Source organism: Podarcis erhardii, assembly GCF_964252035.2.
Source record: "Podarcis erhardii genome assembly, chromosome: 6".
Taxonomy (NCBI): domain Eukaryota; kingdom Metazoa; phylum Chordata; class Lepidosauria; order Squamata; family Lacertidae; genus Podarcis; species Podarcis erhardii.
The window spans coordinates 77573767-77590341 of NC_138510.1; the positions used below are offsets into that span (position 1 = coordinate 77573767).

Here is a 16575-nt window from a genome sequence, read left to right on the forward strand (position 1 = left end):
GATACAGGGTTAATTTCCTATCCAACAGATTTCAGTAATACGTGGGAGAGCACAGACTTCTAATGCTCACGGTTAACTATCAGTTTTTCCATTTTATCTAAATGTGCTAAGACTTTCCTGGTTCACAGTAGGAGTTCTCATCTGCCTCTCTTTGGCAGCCCATCTTAACATTGTTTTGGAAGATGTCTCCAGGTCTGACAGAAAAGGAAGTGGTACATTAATCCACGCTGAGCAAATTTGTATCGATCATGTACTTTGAACAGTAGATCCATTTCTTAATGTGGAGCTAAGTCAGCATACATAACGCCTGAACCAGAAGTTCCATTTAATATTTAATCAACTGCTGTGATATTAACTATGCTGCCACCAATTAAACCCAACAACAACAACTGTAGGATGAGTTGCTTACTTTTAACGCATTTGTACAATTGATTAAAACAGGCTTAAGCTTGTCGAACATAGATGGTGTTCTAGTCAAAGATTTATTAATAGCACAACGTAAAACTCTGTAGACTCAAACAGACTCAAACAGAACTACATACACACACACAAATACATGTGTGCTTCCCATTTTCATACATTTGTCCCCAAGGCACAGAGAAGATTTCCCTGGCTTATAGAACAGACTAAAGGAGCCTACAAGCACAGAGGCTGTGTGTGCTCATGCAGCCAATACCGTATTTTTCGCCCTATAGGACGCACTTTTCCCCCTCCAAAAATGAAGGGGAAATCTGGGTGCGTCCTATGGGGCGAATGCAGGCTTTCGCTGAAGCTTGGAGAGCGAGAGGGGTCGGTGCGCACCGACCCCTCTCGCTCTCCAGGCTTCAGGAACACATCCACAGCCTAGGCAGCCCTGCGGGAGGTCCCGCAGGGATGTCTAGGCTGCGGATAGCAGCCTGCTTCCCAGAACGTTGGGAGCCCTGAAAGCAGAGCACCCGGCGCTTTGGGAACACATCCGCAGCCTAGGCAGCCCTGCAGGAGTTCCCCACAGGGCTCCCCACACTGCGGATAGCAGCCTGCCGCCCGGCGGACAGACCACCCTGAAGCAGAGCGCCCCTCGCGCTGGGCAGACATCGGCCAGCCCCACAAGCTCGGGGGACAGCAGGGAGGCGCAGCGCCGCCATCCCGCTGTTCCTCGACCTGCTTCGGTTTCCCCGACCTGCTTTTGGGGGGGAAATAAAGGGAATTTTTTCCCCCTTTATTTCCCCCCCAAAAAACTAGGTGCATACTATGGGACGGAGCATCCTATGGGACGAAAAATACGGTATGTCCATTTTTTAATGTGGTCTTTAAGCGCACAGTGACAAATAAACTCAAACCCATGAAATGCATGCCCCAAAATTACAGATGCTGGCAGGACCATCTCAGGATAGGCTTTGCTTTGCCGGAGACACATTTACACCTCCATTGAAAGGACTCCCAAGACCAATATTCTCTTCCTCTTACATTGCCCTCTCCCACTGAGCAGCAGACAGCTGTATATTGTAGCTGATCTCTTTGCCTTTTCTGTTCAGTAATATGGGCGCAATCAGCATGCAACACTGTGCTCAACTACTAGTGATAGAACTTCCCAGGATTGTGGAACTAGCTGTCAGTGTAAATTGCGGTTTCTGCAGCTATTGCAATGATGTAGACTCCGCTGCTGGCTGAACAGCCCTGTTACTACATTATGCCAGCATCAAAACAGGGTAGCAGCTGCCAAGAGTACAAAGACCGTAGAGTTAGTCTTATTACTTATGTAATAGTTAATGCTATAAATATGTTCGAGAGTGCTTTATATATTTATAATTTAGTTATCAATGGCCTCCTCTATTAGCAGTTGGCAATTTGCCTCACAATGGTGGAAACATGCAAATCCATTAGAGTTTGAATGGAACATTCACGAAGCATTATTTGTTGCGCCCAAACCTCTGCCACATTCCCTCTCTCTTCAGCAAATATCAGATAAGCATAAGTGTTAAAGAGCAAATACTATGTACCAGAAAATAAACCAGTTTATTGAAACACAAGATATTTTCAATGGCTGATGTTTTACAATGTGTCTTTTACGAGAGCATCATACAAAGGAAGTGTTTGATTTGTAGAACAATAATACCCAGTGTGATTTCACAGCATACAAAACAAGAGCAAGTAAGCAGTGTTTGAGAACAGAGATCCAGGGGTCTGAAGTCCTTCATATGTTGGACTCGAACTCCCAGCAGTCCCAATCAGCATAGCCAACAGTCAGAGACATGGATTTGCAATCCAATAACATCTGGAGGACTGCAGATTCCACACCCGTTTCAGAGTTATGGAAAATCCATGCATTTGAGAAAACGTCTTTCATTTACCAAACTTTTTTTTTAATGAGGTACCATTTTGGTGATTGGAAATGTGAGGAGCCCTGTGCCTAATACTGCTGTTTGACAGCCTTCATTTCATCAAGGATCACCCAGCTGCTGCTGAGCAACACTTATTATAGACGGAACTACAGCTGCAAAGATCAGCCAAGATTCTGTACTTTGGGGAACCAATTGCACTGGGCAATAAAAGTCAGTACGGAGGGTGCGCATTTAATTATACCCTTCTGTTTCCCCCTGTCCCTCCTTTTCAAGATTTTATAGAGCTGGAAAAAAATGACAATTGCCCAAAAGGATGAGTACACAAACTTTCTGCCAAGGCAACAAACAGAGCTCACTAATAAACAGCATGTGACGCTGTAAAAATCTGGTGCCATTCAAATGTTTTGGACTATAATTACCATTAGCTCCAGCCAGTGTGAACCGCATGGGCTATATATGCCTGCAGCTTAAACTTATGCATACTGCAGAGCTCAGAAGGCGGAAACTTTGGTGACTGAAACTGGATAAAGGGTAGGTAAAGGTAAAGGGACCCCTGACCATTAGGTCCAGTCATGGCCGACTCTGGGGTTGCAGCGCTCATCTTGCTTTATTGGCCGAGGCAGCCGGCGTACAGCTTCCGAGTCATGTGGCCAGCATGACTAAGCCGCTTCTGGCGAACCAGAGCAGCACACGGAAACGCCGTTTACCTTCCCGCCGGAGTGGTACCTATTTATCTACTTGCACTCTGACGTGCTTTCGAACTGCTAGGTTGGCAGGAGTAGGGACCGAGCAACGGGAGCTCACCCCGTCGTGGGGATTCGAACCGCTGACCTTCTGATAGGCAAGCCCTAGGCTCTGTGGTTTAACCCACAGCGCCACCCACGTCCCTATGCACTAAAAGACAGCATTCTGTACAAACATTAAGAGAACACTGCAAACTCCAAACCACTTCAAGTGTACTGTCAGACAAGTCCCCAACAGCATCTCCCTACAAGTAACCAGGGTATCTCCCACGTCTCACTCTCTCTGAAGTGTATGCCGTCTTCACTAAACTGCAGTGGCGGAACAATCCTTTCTCACTGGGATGGATAGCTCTGCTGAGATTGAGACTCAGAGAGTCATGGGTTCGAGCCCCACACTGGGCAAAAGATTCCTCCGTTGCAGGGGATTGGACTTGATGGTCCTCGTGATCCCTTCCACCTCTACAATTCTATGATTCTAACAGCTAGTACCAATGTCTCCCACAGAGATGGTGCAAGGGTAAACATGCACGGTGCAGAAGAAGGGGAGGGGAGGGGAAGGGAAGCTGATGGACATGGAACCTTACAAGCAGGTAATGTGCACGCACTCTATTCCAAGCACTGCTACTGCTGGCCACATACTCACAACTGCAGAATCAAAGCCTGGAATAATAATAATAAATAATAATAATAATAATAATAATAATAATAATAATTTTATTTATATCCCGCCCTCCCCAGCCGGAGCTGGGCTCAGAGCGGCTAACAACAATAAAATAATACAGCATTCTAAAATCAATTCATTATAAAATCAGTTCAAATCAAATTAATGGCAACCATTGGGCTAGAGTTCTGTGAGGATTACCAAAGGTGGGGGTCAGGCTGTGCCTTGGCCCTGTCTTGCAGGCCCTGCGGAAAGATGTCCGTAGGGCTCTAGTCTCTTGTGACAGAGCCAGATCGGAGCCACAGCCAAAAAAGCCCTGGCTCTGGTTGAGGCCAGCCTAACCTCCATGTGGCCCGGGACCTCCAAGGTGTTTTTGTTTGAAGACCATAAGGTCCTCCGTGGGACATTCCAGGAGAGGCGGTCCCGTAGGTAGGAGGGTCCTAAACCGTATAGGGCTTTAAAGGTTAAAACCAGCACCTTAAACCTGATCCTGTACTCCACCTGGAGCCAGTGCAGCTGGTATAGCACTGGGTGAATGCGATATTGCAGCGAAGACCCCGTAAGGAGTGTTGCCATGGCATTCTGCACCCGCTGGAGTTTCTGGGTCTGTCTCAAGGGCAGCCCCACATAGGGTGAGTTACAATAATCCAGTCTGGAGGTGACTGTCGCATGGATCACAGTGGCTAGGTCAAGGCGAGAGAGGTAAGGAGCCAACTGATTAGCTTGGAGGAGATGAAAAAATGTCGCCTTTGTTATAGCGGCAATCTGCGCCTCCATGGAAAGGGAGGTGTCGAATATTACACCCAAACTCTTAACGGACAGTGCTGGCACTAATTGCACCCCCGCAAGAGATGAGAGTTGCCCCCCCCCAATCCCATATCCTCCCGACCCAGCCAAAAGACCTCTGTCTTCAAAGGATTTAACTTCAACCGGCTCCCACGTAACCATCCAGCCACAGCTTCCAAACATCTGATCAGTGTGTCTGGGGCCGAGTCAGGATGGCCATCCATCAACAGATAGAGTTTGGTGTCATCAGCATACCGATGGCAGCCCAACCCAAAACTCCGGACAAGCTGGGCGAGGGGGGGCATAAAGATGTTGAAAAGCATTGGAGAGAGAATCAAACCCTGCGGCACTCCACACACCAAGGAGTGGCGTGACGACAGTCCCCGCCCCCAAGCACCACACTCTGTCCCCGATAGGAGAGAAACAAGCACAGCCATTGAAGGACTGTGCCCTGGATCCCCATGTCAGCGAGGCGGTGGTCCAGGAGTTCGTGATCAACCATGTCGAAGGCTGCTGACAGGTCTAAAAGAATCAGCAGCCCCGGCCCACCTCGATCCAGCTGCCTACGGAGATCATTTGTTAGGGCAACCAGAGCCATCTCGGTCCCATGACCAGAGCGGAAGCCGAATTGGAATGGATCCAGGGCCGATGTTTCATCCAGAAACCCACCAAGCTGTCCAGCAACTGCTCTCTCAATCACCTTACCCAGGAATGGAAGATTCGAAACTGGGCAGTAATTGGATAGATCTAAAGGATCTAATGATGTTTTCTTTAAGAGCGGGCGCACAACTGGCTCCTTCAATTCCCCTGGGAATGTCCTGGTGCCAAGGGACAAATTGATGATATCCCCTGGGGGGGGGCCGCACCTCATCTGGACACACTCTAATCAGCCACGACAGGCACGGGTCAAGAGGACAGGGGGTGGGCTTTCCAGCTTGGAGGAGTCTGTCCACATCGGCTGGGGATATCCGGTCAAAGTGGTCCAATACTGGACCCGAGGACAGTCGAGGGGCCTCCATTTCCTTTATTGTATCCAAATTGGCAGGGAACTGAACAGACACGGTGTTTCATTGCATACTAAAGCAGGAGGGATAAAGTCTCTCCACAGCCACCAATGGCCCCATTCTCCCAGGGGAAAGAGGTTGGAGGCTGCTTACCTCAAAGTGGGTGAAGCTGAAGCTCGCATCCCATTCTCACACACAGAAACTTGGTTCCCCTTTAGTTGACACACAGCTCAGAAATACTAAGCAGACCGTGGAGGAAAAGAACCGTGTTCCTGTCCCCGGTCAACTTCTTTGCTGTGCAATGCTGAAAGGGCTAGCGCTGTGCAGCATGGAAATGCAACAAGATCCCTCTGTCTAACCCACTGTTTTTATCTCCAGTTAGCTGATCCATGCCAGGGCAAAGTTCTAGAATCATAGAATCATAGAATTGGAAGAGACCACAAGGGCCATCGAGTCCAACCCCCTGCCAAGCAGGAAACAAAAGGGACCTGCATAGCCTGGATAGCTCAACTGGCTAGAGCATGGTGCTGATGACACCAAGGTTGCAGGTTCAATCCCAGTATGGGACAACTGCATATTCCCGCATTGCAGGGGACGGAGGGGGGGCGGGACTAGATCATCCTCAGGGTCTCTTTCCAACATTACAATTCTATGATCCCATGGACCAGAACAGCCACCTGGGTGCTCAACCTCCAATCAAGCTGCTTTGTGCCTACAGGAAATACTCTGTTGCTGTTGCTGCTGCCAGTTTAAGCATTTATAATTTTACTTGATGAACTGGCTTTAATCCCGTAAACCATTATGTGATTTTAATGGTGCATAAATAAATTGAGTAGTAGCTATTACAACCACCACCTAGGCTCCTCCTTAGACATGAAAGGATTGCTAATTTCCCCCTCTTCCGGATGGAACTTCTCGCAATGCAACGAAAACCGCTCAGGTGGGTTGCCCGGCATTCAGAACTGGCTTTTCAGAGCATACAAAGAGCTTGGGTGATCATGGTGGGGGAAGAGTTTGAAAAGCTTCAGTGCACATCCAGAACACTTTGTGTGGCCCTTTGGATCCCAGCCAACACTCACAAATCCCGCTGTCAGAATGTATTATTTGTGTTTCCGCTATGCCATGGTTTCAAGCTTAATTTGATATTAGCCTCCCTCATTCTTTCACCCCCAGCTATGATAGAATAATTGCACTTCAGTGGTCTCAAATATGCCAGATATTTTGACAGGTAGCTTCTTATCAGAAATCTTTTAATTCTTAAGAAGCAGGGGGTTTTTAAGTGTAGACAATCTAACTTTAAAAAAAGAAGCAAAAAATGAAGCTACGTGGTTTTAGTAAAGTAAAAATGGGGACAGATGGTATTATTTTAAAAATAATACCATGTCCACTTTGCAAATAGTTCTGGGAACTACTGAGCTAGATAAACTATAATTGAATAGAAGAGTTTTTACTTCAGCAGATAGGTTAGAACAATTTGGTTGAAAACCACTGGAATATCCCTGTCAATCTGGAAGATTTAACTAACGGAGAAAAACAAAAACCCTCAGGATCAGTGATTCACGTTCCCTGGAAACACATGTTCATGGACTCAGACAGCTGCTGGAAAAATATTGACTGACAGGGTGAAGTAAAACAAAATTCAGTTGGAACAGCAATTGGCCTAGTAAGTTGCTTCCCCCCCATTACATTTTCATGCCTCAACAAACTTTGCCATTCTAGAGTAAGGTAGCATTACAGTTAGCCAACTCACCTGTGGGCAATAACAATTCCTTCCAGGCAAGTAACTCACCTAACCTGTCACTCAAGCTGCCTCTACGGTATGAGCAGGAAAACTAGTAACATTTCTGTGGGCTTTCTGTTATCTATCCACAGCACTGAAGCTAAGGGAGTCGGTTCCATTATGGAACTTGCAGAGGAAAAAGCCCTTATCTAAGAATCAGCTCAAGTCTGAAAGCATCCACATGAAATAAATAAATAAGAAACACAGCTGAAAAGGTAAGGCACTCACTCAAGAGCACACACACACACAAAAAAAAAAAAACCTTGCATCATAGTCCAGAGTCATAACGTTTTGCAATACGTGGCCGAGAAATCTATCTGCCACAACCACATTCCATTACAGCTTCCTACTCTTAAGCACAAGAGAGCATTCCAAAAGAAATTAATAGATAGAGTTACAGTTGCTGCATTTTTCTTTTCCAAATACACTGCCGGGGGGGGGGGCTAGTAAAATGTAAGTTAAGCTACAAGTCAAGGGTGGATTCCTTAGGGGTCTCTTCAGGACCCTTTCAGATGCCCCAACATGGAGGCAATTTACAAAGGATTTACAAAGGATGCTGTGTCACCTTAAGCCTAGGTTAAGGTCCCTGTCTAAGTGCCTTTTTTGCAATGGCATTAATTATTATTTTTCATTTCATTTCTATACTGCTTTGTATTTTAAAGAAAAAAAATCTCAAAGCGGTTTGCAACACATTGGAAGATCAAATAGAACAATACATAATAAAACCAATTCAGGCTTCAAGGAAAATATTTCAGATCCTTCTTTAAGTGGCATTTTGCTTTCACCCTATTTCTTTACCTACTTAATTTATATAGCTGCCTCATAGCAGAATAACTCAAGAAGCCAGTGCGGTGCAATGGTTAGAGCAGGGGTCTGCAACCTTTAAGACAAAAAGAGCCACTTGGACCCGTTTCCGAAGGAAAAAAAACTGGGAGCCGCAAAACTCGTCATTATAAAAATAACTTTTTGGTCACTTTTTTATTATTTCTTTGTTTGACCCCTCAGAATTACTCCTCCTCATAGAAATAAACGTTAAATTAACAAGTTACCTTTTTGTGTGTGTGTGTTCTTCACTCCCCTTCAAAACAGGGACCAGCGTACATGCCCCCTTTCAATGCAGTGACCAGCGTACATGCCCCTTACAATGCAGCGGGCGGGCGGGAAGGTCACCTCGGGACGGTGCGTGACTAACACACACACCGCCCCCATGCGACATCACAGCCAGTACAGTGCCCGCCACAGTGGGGAGTGTCGGGGCGCACAATGCGCCTCCTCCCCTCGCTAGTATCCGCCCCGGAGCCGCGGCAAAGGTGTAAAAGAGCCACATGCGGCTCTGGAGCCGCGGGTTGCCTACCCCTGGGTTAGAGTGTCGGACGAGGTCAGGGTTCAAATCCCCATTCAGTGGTGAAGCTTACAGGGTGACCCTGGTCCAGCCACAGCCTCTGAACCTACCTCACAGGGGTGTAACAGGGATTAACTGGGGGTGGGGTGGGGTTGAACCATGTACTGCTTGGAGAAAAAGGTGGGAATCTACATGCAGTAAATAAGCTGTTCGGCAGACCTGCTTAAGAAAGATGGAGGAACCAGCCAGATGAAGATGTCAGTCCTCAACCTCGCATCCAGAGATCTCCATCTCTGGTCACATTTGGACCCGTGCCAGTTGCAAAATGCACCTGGCGCCTGGCTAATTTCTAGCACTGCTTGGGAAATCAGTGGGGTTTACTTTTGAGCAGGCATGCATTTTAATACACTGTAAATGTGTTAAGCCCCTGAGCTAATTTTCAATCATTTGTTTAATCACAAAGCGCCGGATTCATGTAACAAGTCCGGTTACCAGGAGCCCTGTGCAAGAACTTTTGCCCCCTCTCCTCCCCACACTTGCCCCCCCCCCATTGGTTGGAGGAGCCAGGAGAGGAGGTGGGAGGAGAGATGGAATCATTGTGTCTAGCAAGCTGAAATGCTTGCACTGGTGGAAACTTCACTTTGGCAAATGTTGAATTCCTCCCAAAATAAGGTAGTCAAATCGAGGTAATGAATATACATCATTTGTTGGTGCATATAAAGGCAAAAATAAAAACATGGTCATGGGGAGGGGGGAAGCAAGTGTGTACAACACACCAGAGATTAAGCCATTTCAGGGAGTGCCTATAATCTGTGGGGACACACATCTCAAAAGAAGCATTGAAACCATTTTCCTGCACTATAAAGAAACAGATTTATAGCTTTCCAAAGGTCAGCTGTGAAGTGTGTCATTATCATTTTTGGAACTTGCCAGACTCTAATTCTGTATCAAAAGATACAAAAATATCTAAGTATTATGAGCACACAGTGTAAATCCTTACACATGAAGCACTTGTTTTATAAGTAATGTTATGAGGCACAAAGTATAGCCAGAAGAACAAATTCGTAAAGTGCTTTTAAAACAAAAAACAAAAAAACCCCACTAATCTACAATATACAATAGCATATGCTATTAGAAATACAGATACAAATTGAAATTTGTCAGTTCTCATTGCAATCACACCCTAGACAGTTATTTAAAGACAAGCCCGGTTGAAAGCTTGTCTGCCACCACAATTCATGACGTCTTCCTTTGCCATCAATGTTATCAAAATCTGCAATCCTTCAAATGTCTAATTCATCATTATTTGTGCAAACAGGAGCGGATCCTAATTCTCAGGTGCACAGTGGATTTTTTCTTGTTCATCTCCCATAAAAGTGTTGGAGCAGCGGAAGAGCCCCACGTTGGGCAAAAGAGAGCCCCAGGGGGTTGGACCAGATGACCCCCCCCCCGTGGTCCCTTCCAACTGCATAATTCTACGATTTTCACAGCAGGACTTGAGAAAAGCTATTACTTTTACATACTGGTTCTCTGCTTTACTCTGCTTTAGATCTCCAATGCTGTCCCAGATACACATGCTGATCCCCATCATAAATTAATGAGACACACCTGCTAATGCAACTGTCTTCAGGGCTAAAGACTAAATATTACCATGATATACCGTATTTTTCACCCTATAGGACGCACCTAGATTGGGGGGGGGGAAATAAAGGGAAAATTTTATTGTCGTCGTCCCCAGGCACGGGGCTGGGGAAGCCCGAGTTCCCCCCTCCCCCAGAACGGGTCCCAGAGCGATACTGAAGCCTCCAAACCAGGTCGGGAGACCTGCGCCTCCCCGCTGTCCCCGAGCTTGCGGGGCTAGAGGCGGGGAGAAGGGGGCTTCTCCCCGCCGGCAGCCTCCATACCACGTGGGGAGACAGCGGGATGGCGCGCTGCGCCTCCCCGCTGTCCCCCGAGCTTGTGGGGCTCTCCTGAAGCCTGGAGAGTGAGAGGGGTCAGTGCGCACCGACCCCTCTCGCTCTCCAGGCTTCAGCGAAAGCCTGCATTCGCCCCATAGGACGCACACACATTTCCCCTTCATTTTTGGAGGGGAAAAAGTGCGTCCTATAGGGCGAAAAATACGGTAAATTAGATCAAAGATGACATGTTTTGCCAGAAGCCTCAATCTTTGGCCAGTACACAAGGGTTCAGTGGTTAATACGGGTGGAAAGTTTTTACTATAACTCCATTGTGCTGGAACATGGAAGAAGTAGGCTAGGAACCCGGGTGGTTTCAAAACTGTCACATGAGGCACAAGTATTTCCAGCTATGGTTGCTTCCAGCTAAGGCCAGTACTCCATATTCTAGTACGCTCGGGTTGCGAACGTGATCCATGCAGGAAGCACATTCACAACCTGCAGCGTTCGCAACTTCCTGCAGCCAATCGGAAGCTGCGCCTTGGTTTCTGAACGTTTTGGAAGTCGAACAGACTTCCGGAACGGATTCCGTTCGACTTCCAAGGTACCACTGCACACAAAAGCAGCAGTGGCACTGGCAGCAGGAGAAATCTGCATTTGGCGGGGGATATTACAGATGGTAAACTCACCTAGCAGATTCGATACTGCTTTCTATTATAAAGGCTTCATTTACCCTGGCCTCTGGCACTTGAGGTATGTATTTTCAGGACCCACCCTATTTCTTGTGATTGCTTAAGTTTTAAAACTGTTTCTAATGATGAATTTTAAATTGTCGTGACCTACTCTGGGACCATAACAGGTGAAGAGTAGGTGATAAATAAAATGATACAAATGTAAATAAATGCCCATTTCTACTGGCTATGCTTTGTTGCATTTGCATAAATATTTTTTCTCCGGTTCCAATTAATACTGCATAGTAGTGCTACTTATGATCGTCTTCCAAAGCAACTACTATATTCCGAATTTAAAAATGGAAAGCGTAATGCTGGTGGTCAGCAAAAGAGGTTTAATGACTATCTCAAGGCAAATCTAAAAAAAAATGTAGTATAAACACCGACAACTGGGAAACACTGGACTGCGAGCGCTCCAACTGGAGAACAGCCTTTACCAAAGGTGTCATGGGCTTTGAAGACACTCAAACTCAGGACACAAGGGAGAAATGTGCTAAGAGGAAGGCACGCTTGGCAAATCCACACAGTGATCAACTCCCGCCCGGAAACAAATGTCCCCACTGTGGAAGGAGGTGTGGATCCAGAATTGGCCTCCAGAGTCACTTACGGACTCATTGTTAAAACCGTGTTTATGGAAGACAATCTTACACGGCTACGAGTGATTGCCAAAGAAGAAGAAGCTGCTGCTACTTGCACTACAGCCCAATAGCAATATATATTGACAGAGAAATGGCACACTTTTCCCTTCAGAAACTGTTACGACTCAGAAGGCATAGAACAAGACAGGACAGGGTTTTAGAAAGGAACATATCAGCAGATCATCTACACAGGTCAAGAGGGTCTGACAACCTGAAACAAATGGCACCAAGTCAGCAGGAGGAATGGTAAGCATGGTTTTTTCGGCAATTTAAAAGGCATAGGCTTAGGTTTATTTCATACAAAAAGAAAGACAAGGAATAAACGTAGGCCCAATTTTAAGACTAAACCAAGTGTTTTAGAATGCACTGAAAGTTCAGGTTTTTTATTTGTGTCTTCAAAGGATTTTCTAGGTCAGCTTTAAATCCAGAAAAACAAGAAAATGAGAAAACGATAAGAAAACCTGAAAAATCTGGTAAATGACATAGTAAAGAACAAAAGCGTACAGTACATGTTTTGCACTGTTTCTTCTGAATAAAGCCTGCCACTATGTACTATACTGCAGTCAGGTACACACAAAGACACACAGTAAAAAAGGTGATACCTAGGGCTACTTCAAGTAGCATATAATGGCAGAATCCAGTCAATCAGACTGTAATCAATCAGAAGCAACTCCTATTGAGTTCATTGCAGCTAACTCCCAAACAGGGTTAGGATTGGAGATTTGCTTGCCATATTCTAAATGCTTAAAGGTAAAGGGGCCCCTGATCATTAGGTCCAGTCGTGACCAACTCTGAGGTTGCGGCGCTCATCTTGCTTTATTGGCTGAGGGAGCCGGCGTACAGCTTCCGGGTCATGTGGCCAGCATGACTAAGCCGCTTCTGGTGAACCAGAGCAGCGTACGGAAACACCATTTACCTTCCCGCCAGAGCGGTAACTATTTATCTACTTGCACTTTGACGTGCTTTCGAACTGCTAGGTTGGCAGGAGCAGGGACCGAGCAACGGGAGCTCACCCCATCACGGGGATTCGAACTGCCAACCTTCTGATCAGCAAGTCCTAGGCTCTGTGGTTTAACCCATAGCGCCACCCACGTCCCTCTAAATGCTTAGCCTGATTCCTTTATCTATCCCTCAAAAAGAGGGGTTATGAACAGACACATTTCAAGCTTTATTGCTGCTGCCTGCATACACATAAAATATGTATTTTATTTTCAAACCAACAGGTTCGAAAACACTATAACCTGACATGACACCAACAGGCTATAAAATGTTAAGAAGCTTACTCTTGCGACTTGAACGTTTTCGCTCCGAAACGCCGCAAACCCGGAAGTGAGTGTTCCGATTTGTGAACATTCTTGGGAACCAGAACGTCTGACTCAGCTTCCGATTGGCTGCAGGAGCTTGGTTTCTAAACGTGCGCCTTGGTTTCTAAACATTTTGGAAGTCGAACGGACTTCCGTTCTACTTCTGAGGTATGACTATACAGTATTTCTGTGTCCTTATTTTGCTAACGGTGTGTATAAACACTTGATGTAATACTAAATTTTGTAAAAATGCTTATTGTAATATAATGCAGATGGTGACAGGAAAATCTCTGTAGTCTACTGAAGCCAACATCAAAGTACCCCTTAAGCTAGAGCCAAGCATAAAGCACTGAATGACAGGGCTTGCTGATAGCCCATACACACAACAAAAACCTATTTTTAATAGCTCTACGTCATTTTTGTTGAAGACTGTCATGCACCAGCCACTATATGGTTCAGAATTGGGCTTCAAAATTATTTCCCCAACCTCAAAAGTTCACCATGACCCTCCTTCCATTTACTGAACCAACTGAGGGAGTGCTCATCTGTACAACGGACCAGTGGCAGCTGGTGCCTTAGGCACTATGTTATGTTGTTGGCTCCTTGGAGCTGTTTTTACCTTGGCTTTCCTACCCTTGTCGCAATCAGCAAGCTCTAAGTAATGAGATTTTCAAGAAAGGAAACTGCGTGCTCCTGAACAGCAAAACGAGCCGCTTGTTTGTTTCTCGACCCACCCAAGGATTTGTCAGAAAGCAGTGTAGTACTATGCACAAAATTTTCTGCACCAAGGAGCAGCGTCTTAGAATGTTAATATATGGGTTTCCCAGTGACTCAGACCTGCCTGCCTGACCTGCATCAACAATAAGACTGCAATTCCTCTGACTTTAGCCCTAGAGTTCGAATGAACGCAAATAAAGGCTGGATCTGCAACTTGTCTTCCAAACGGAGCTTGCAGCGCCCTCAGCAAAAGCTCATCGCCTCGTATTTTTCGACTCCCCCCCCCCCAGCACATCGCTTTCTCGTCGTAGCCCTTCCCTAGTGGCCCAGTATTGTCTGAAACTCTTCAAGCAGGATCCAAGGCGCAGCTGACTCACACCAAAGGGAAGCAATCAAACCTGAAAGTCATTTTCACCTTTATTTTCTTAAGCGGGGGGGGGGGGGGAGAGGGAGGGGGGGGGTTCGCTACATACACAAACTGCGCGCAGAGCCACCGGCTTATCTCACCAAGCCGTGCATTCAATGTGCCACTGCTGGCTTGTGTCCGAACACCTTTCCTTTGTTTAAGAAAGAAGACAGAGAAAGAGATGGGGGGGGGCTGCATGGCAAGTAAACCAGAGCAACCCACGCACCGCCCATAGAGGAGAAGGAGGGGGCGCCGATGGGGGGTCTCACCCGCCTTTCACCGCTCCCAGTGTCCTGAAATGAGGGGCACCCCGCTTTACACGCCAGCAGGGGAGGTTGGGGTGGAAGAGGAATAAGGGGGTCGCCTCCACCAAGAAAATTACAAATGAGGATTTGTGTGGTGTACCCCCCCCCCTTCCTCAGCCCTCTGCTCGGCTATCCAGGGGAAATTCCCCGACCCGCCCCCCCCCTAAAAAACCCCACTCGCCTCCCCTCAGTACCCATTACCTCCCTCAGGCGCTTCCCCACAACACTTCCTCCAACAAAGGCGCCCCGACCACCCGCGCGCATCCCCGGCACGGCGCCTCCCCAAAGGAGCGGTGTCCCCCCCCCCCCAACGAAGCCGTCCTCCCTCTTTTTTCTTCCCTCAGAGCGTGGACCCGACCCCCCCCCCAACCACCAGACACAATGAAAGGGCGGACTACTCACCCACAGCTCCGTGCCCCAGCTCATGGCGACTCCGCAGGCGGCGCAAAGCTCCGCCGCCGCTGGCGCTCCTTTGTGGCGCTTTTCGTCAGGGCGCTGCTGCGGCTTCGGCTACTGCTGCTGCTGCCGCCGGAGAAGGCGCGACCCCCGCCGCCCCTTGTTTGTTGCCCCCGCGTCGCCCCCTCGAAAGAAGCACCGGGAGGGAAGGGGGTGGCAGTCTCGCTTCGGGCGCCTGGGAGACGGGCGGAGAGGTGGCGGCGGCGGTAGCGGCAGCCGAAGGTTCAATCTCCAGCTCCGCCTTGCTTGGGGATGGGAATTGGGAGAGGAGGAGGAGGAAGGAGGAGGAGGAGGAGGAGGAAGGCGGGCAGCCGCGATGGAGGCTGGGAGAGGGGCGGGCTCGGCCACCGCCACCGCCGCTCCTCAGGGAGGCCCTGGGACAAGACGCGAGCCGAGGCTGCGGCTCCGTCGGGGGTGGCTTGGGCGGCACGCTTCCTGTTCCCGCCCGAGGGACGCGCCCTCCGCGCGCAAAGCAGCGCCGAAAGGAGGCGCGGTAGTCGGAGGTAAGAGGAGGCGGCAGCTGGGTCGCTTCAGGTGGCAGGTGAGCGCAGGCGAGGCGCGGATTGCGCTCCTCCTGCGAGCAAACCGCTCTTTGCGCCTAGGAATTTAGCGCGCCAAGCAGCGCAGGTGGCAGGCTCTTTTGCGGCAAGGCCGACGGCCTGCACCCCTCTCCAAAATAATAAAAAAGATTAGCTTCGATTTTCAAAAGGAACGTCTTTGTTTGAATTCCTTTAAAAGTGATAAAATTATTCGAAATGTGAAATGGACTATTGTCAGAAATTTATAAGAGGCAACAAAAATAATCCGTGTAAAACACACACTCCAACATTCCTCGGTTGAAAAAGGGAGGTCCTATCCCGTAGTAGTAATAATAATAATAATAATAATATTTATACCCCGCCCATCCGACTGGGTTGCCCCAACCACTCTGGGCAGCTTCCAACATATATAAAAACATAGTAAAACATTAAGAAAACTTCATTATAAAAGGCTGCCTTCAGATGTCTTCTAAAAGTTGTATATACAGATAGGTAGCCGTGTTGGTCTGCCATAGTCAAAACAAAAAATTCCTTCCAGTAGCACCTTAAAGACCAACTAAGTTAGTTCTAGGTATGAGCTACGAAAGCTCATACCTAGAACTAACTTAGTTGGTCTTTAAGGTGCTACTGGAAGGAATTTTTTATTTTTAAAAGTTGTATAGTTACTTATCTCCTTGGCTTGGCAGTTGCATAACTCTATACCATCCAACATTTCTCACATGAAAATAGGGACGTTCTACCATACCCTCCAATAAAAATAGGGACATCCTAAGGAAAAGCAGGACATTCCAGGATCAAATTAGAAACTGGGATGGCTTCTGTAAATCCAGGACTGTCCCTGGAAAATAGGGCCACTTGGAGGATCTGCAGAACTGTGCCCCTCAAAAGTTAATACTGAGCCCTTCTGAGGTCTGTGCCCAAGGCTGATGCCTAGTTAGCCTAATGAT

General features: G+C 47.4%; 1 protein-coding gene across 4 annotated transcripts in view; it reads right to left on the reverse strand.

Moving 5' to 3' along the window:
- Nucleotides 1-15440, reverse strand: part of FNBP1L (formin binding protein 1 like) — a 75817-nt gene extending 60377 nt beyond the window's left edge. For 2 of the 4 annotated variants that reach the window (XM_081865984.1, XM_081865985.1), the window contains exon 1: nucleotides 15036-15428. In XM_081865984.1, the coding sequence (XP_081722110.1) occupies nucleotides 15036-15059 (24 nt within the window). In that variant the 5' untranslated portion in view covers nucleotides 15060-15428. Of the gene's footprint in view, nucleotides 1-15035 lie in introns of all 4 variants that reach the window. The other 2 variants (XM_081865988.1, XM_081865986.1) reach the window with 2 other exon arrangements.
- Nucleotides 15441-16575: the final 1135 nt, after the last annotated feature.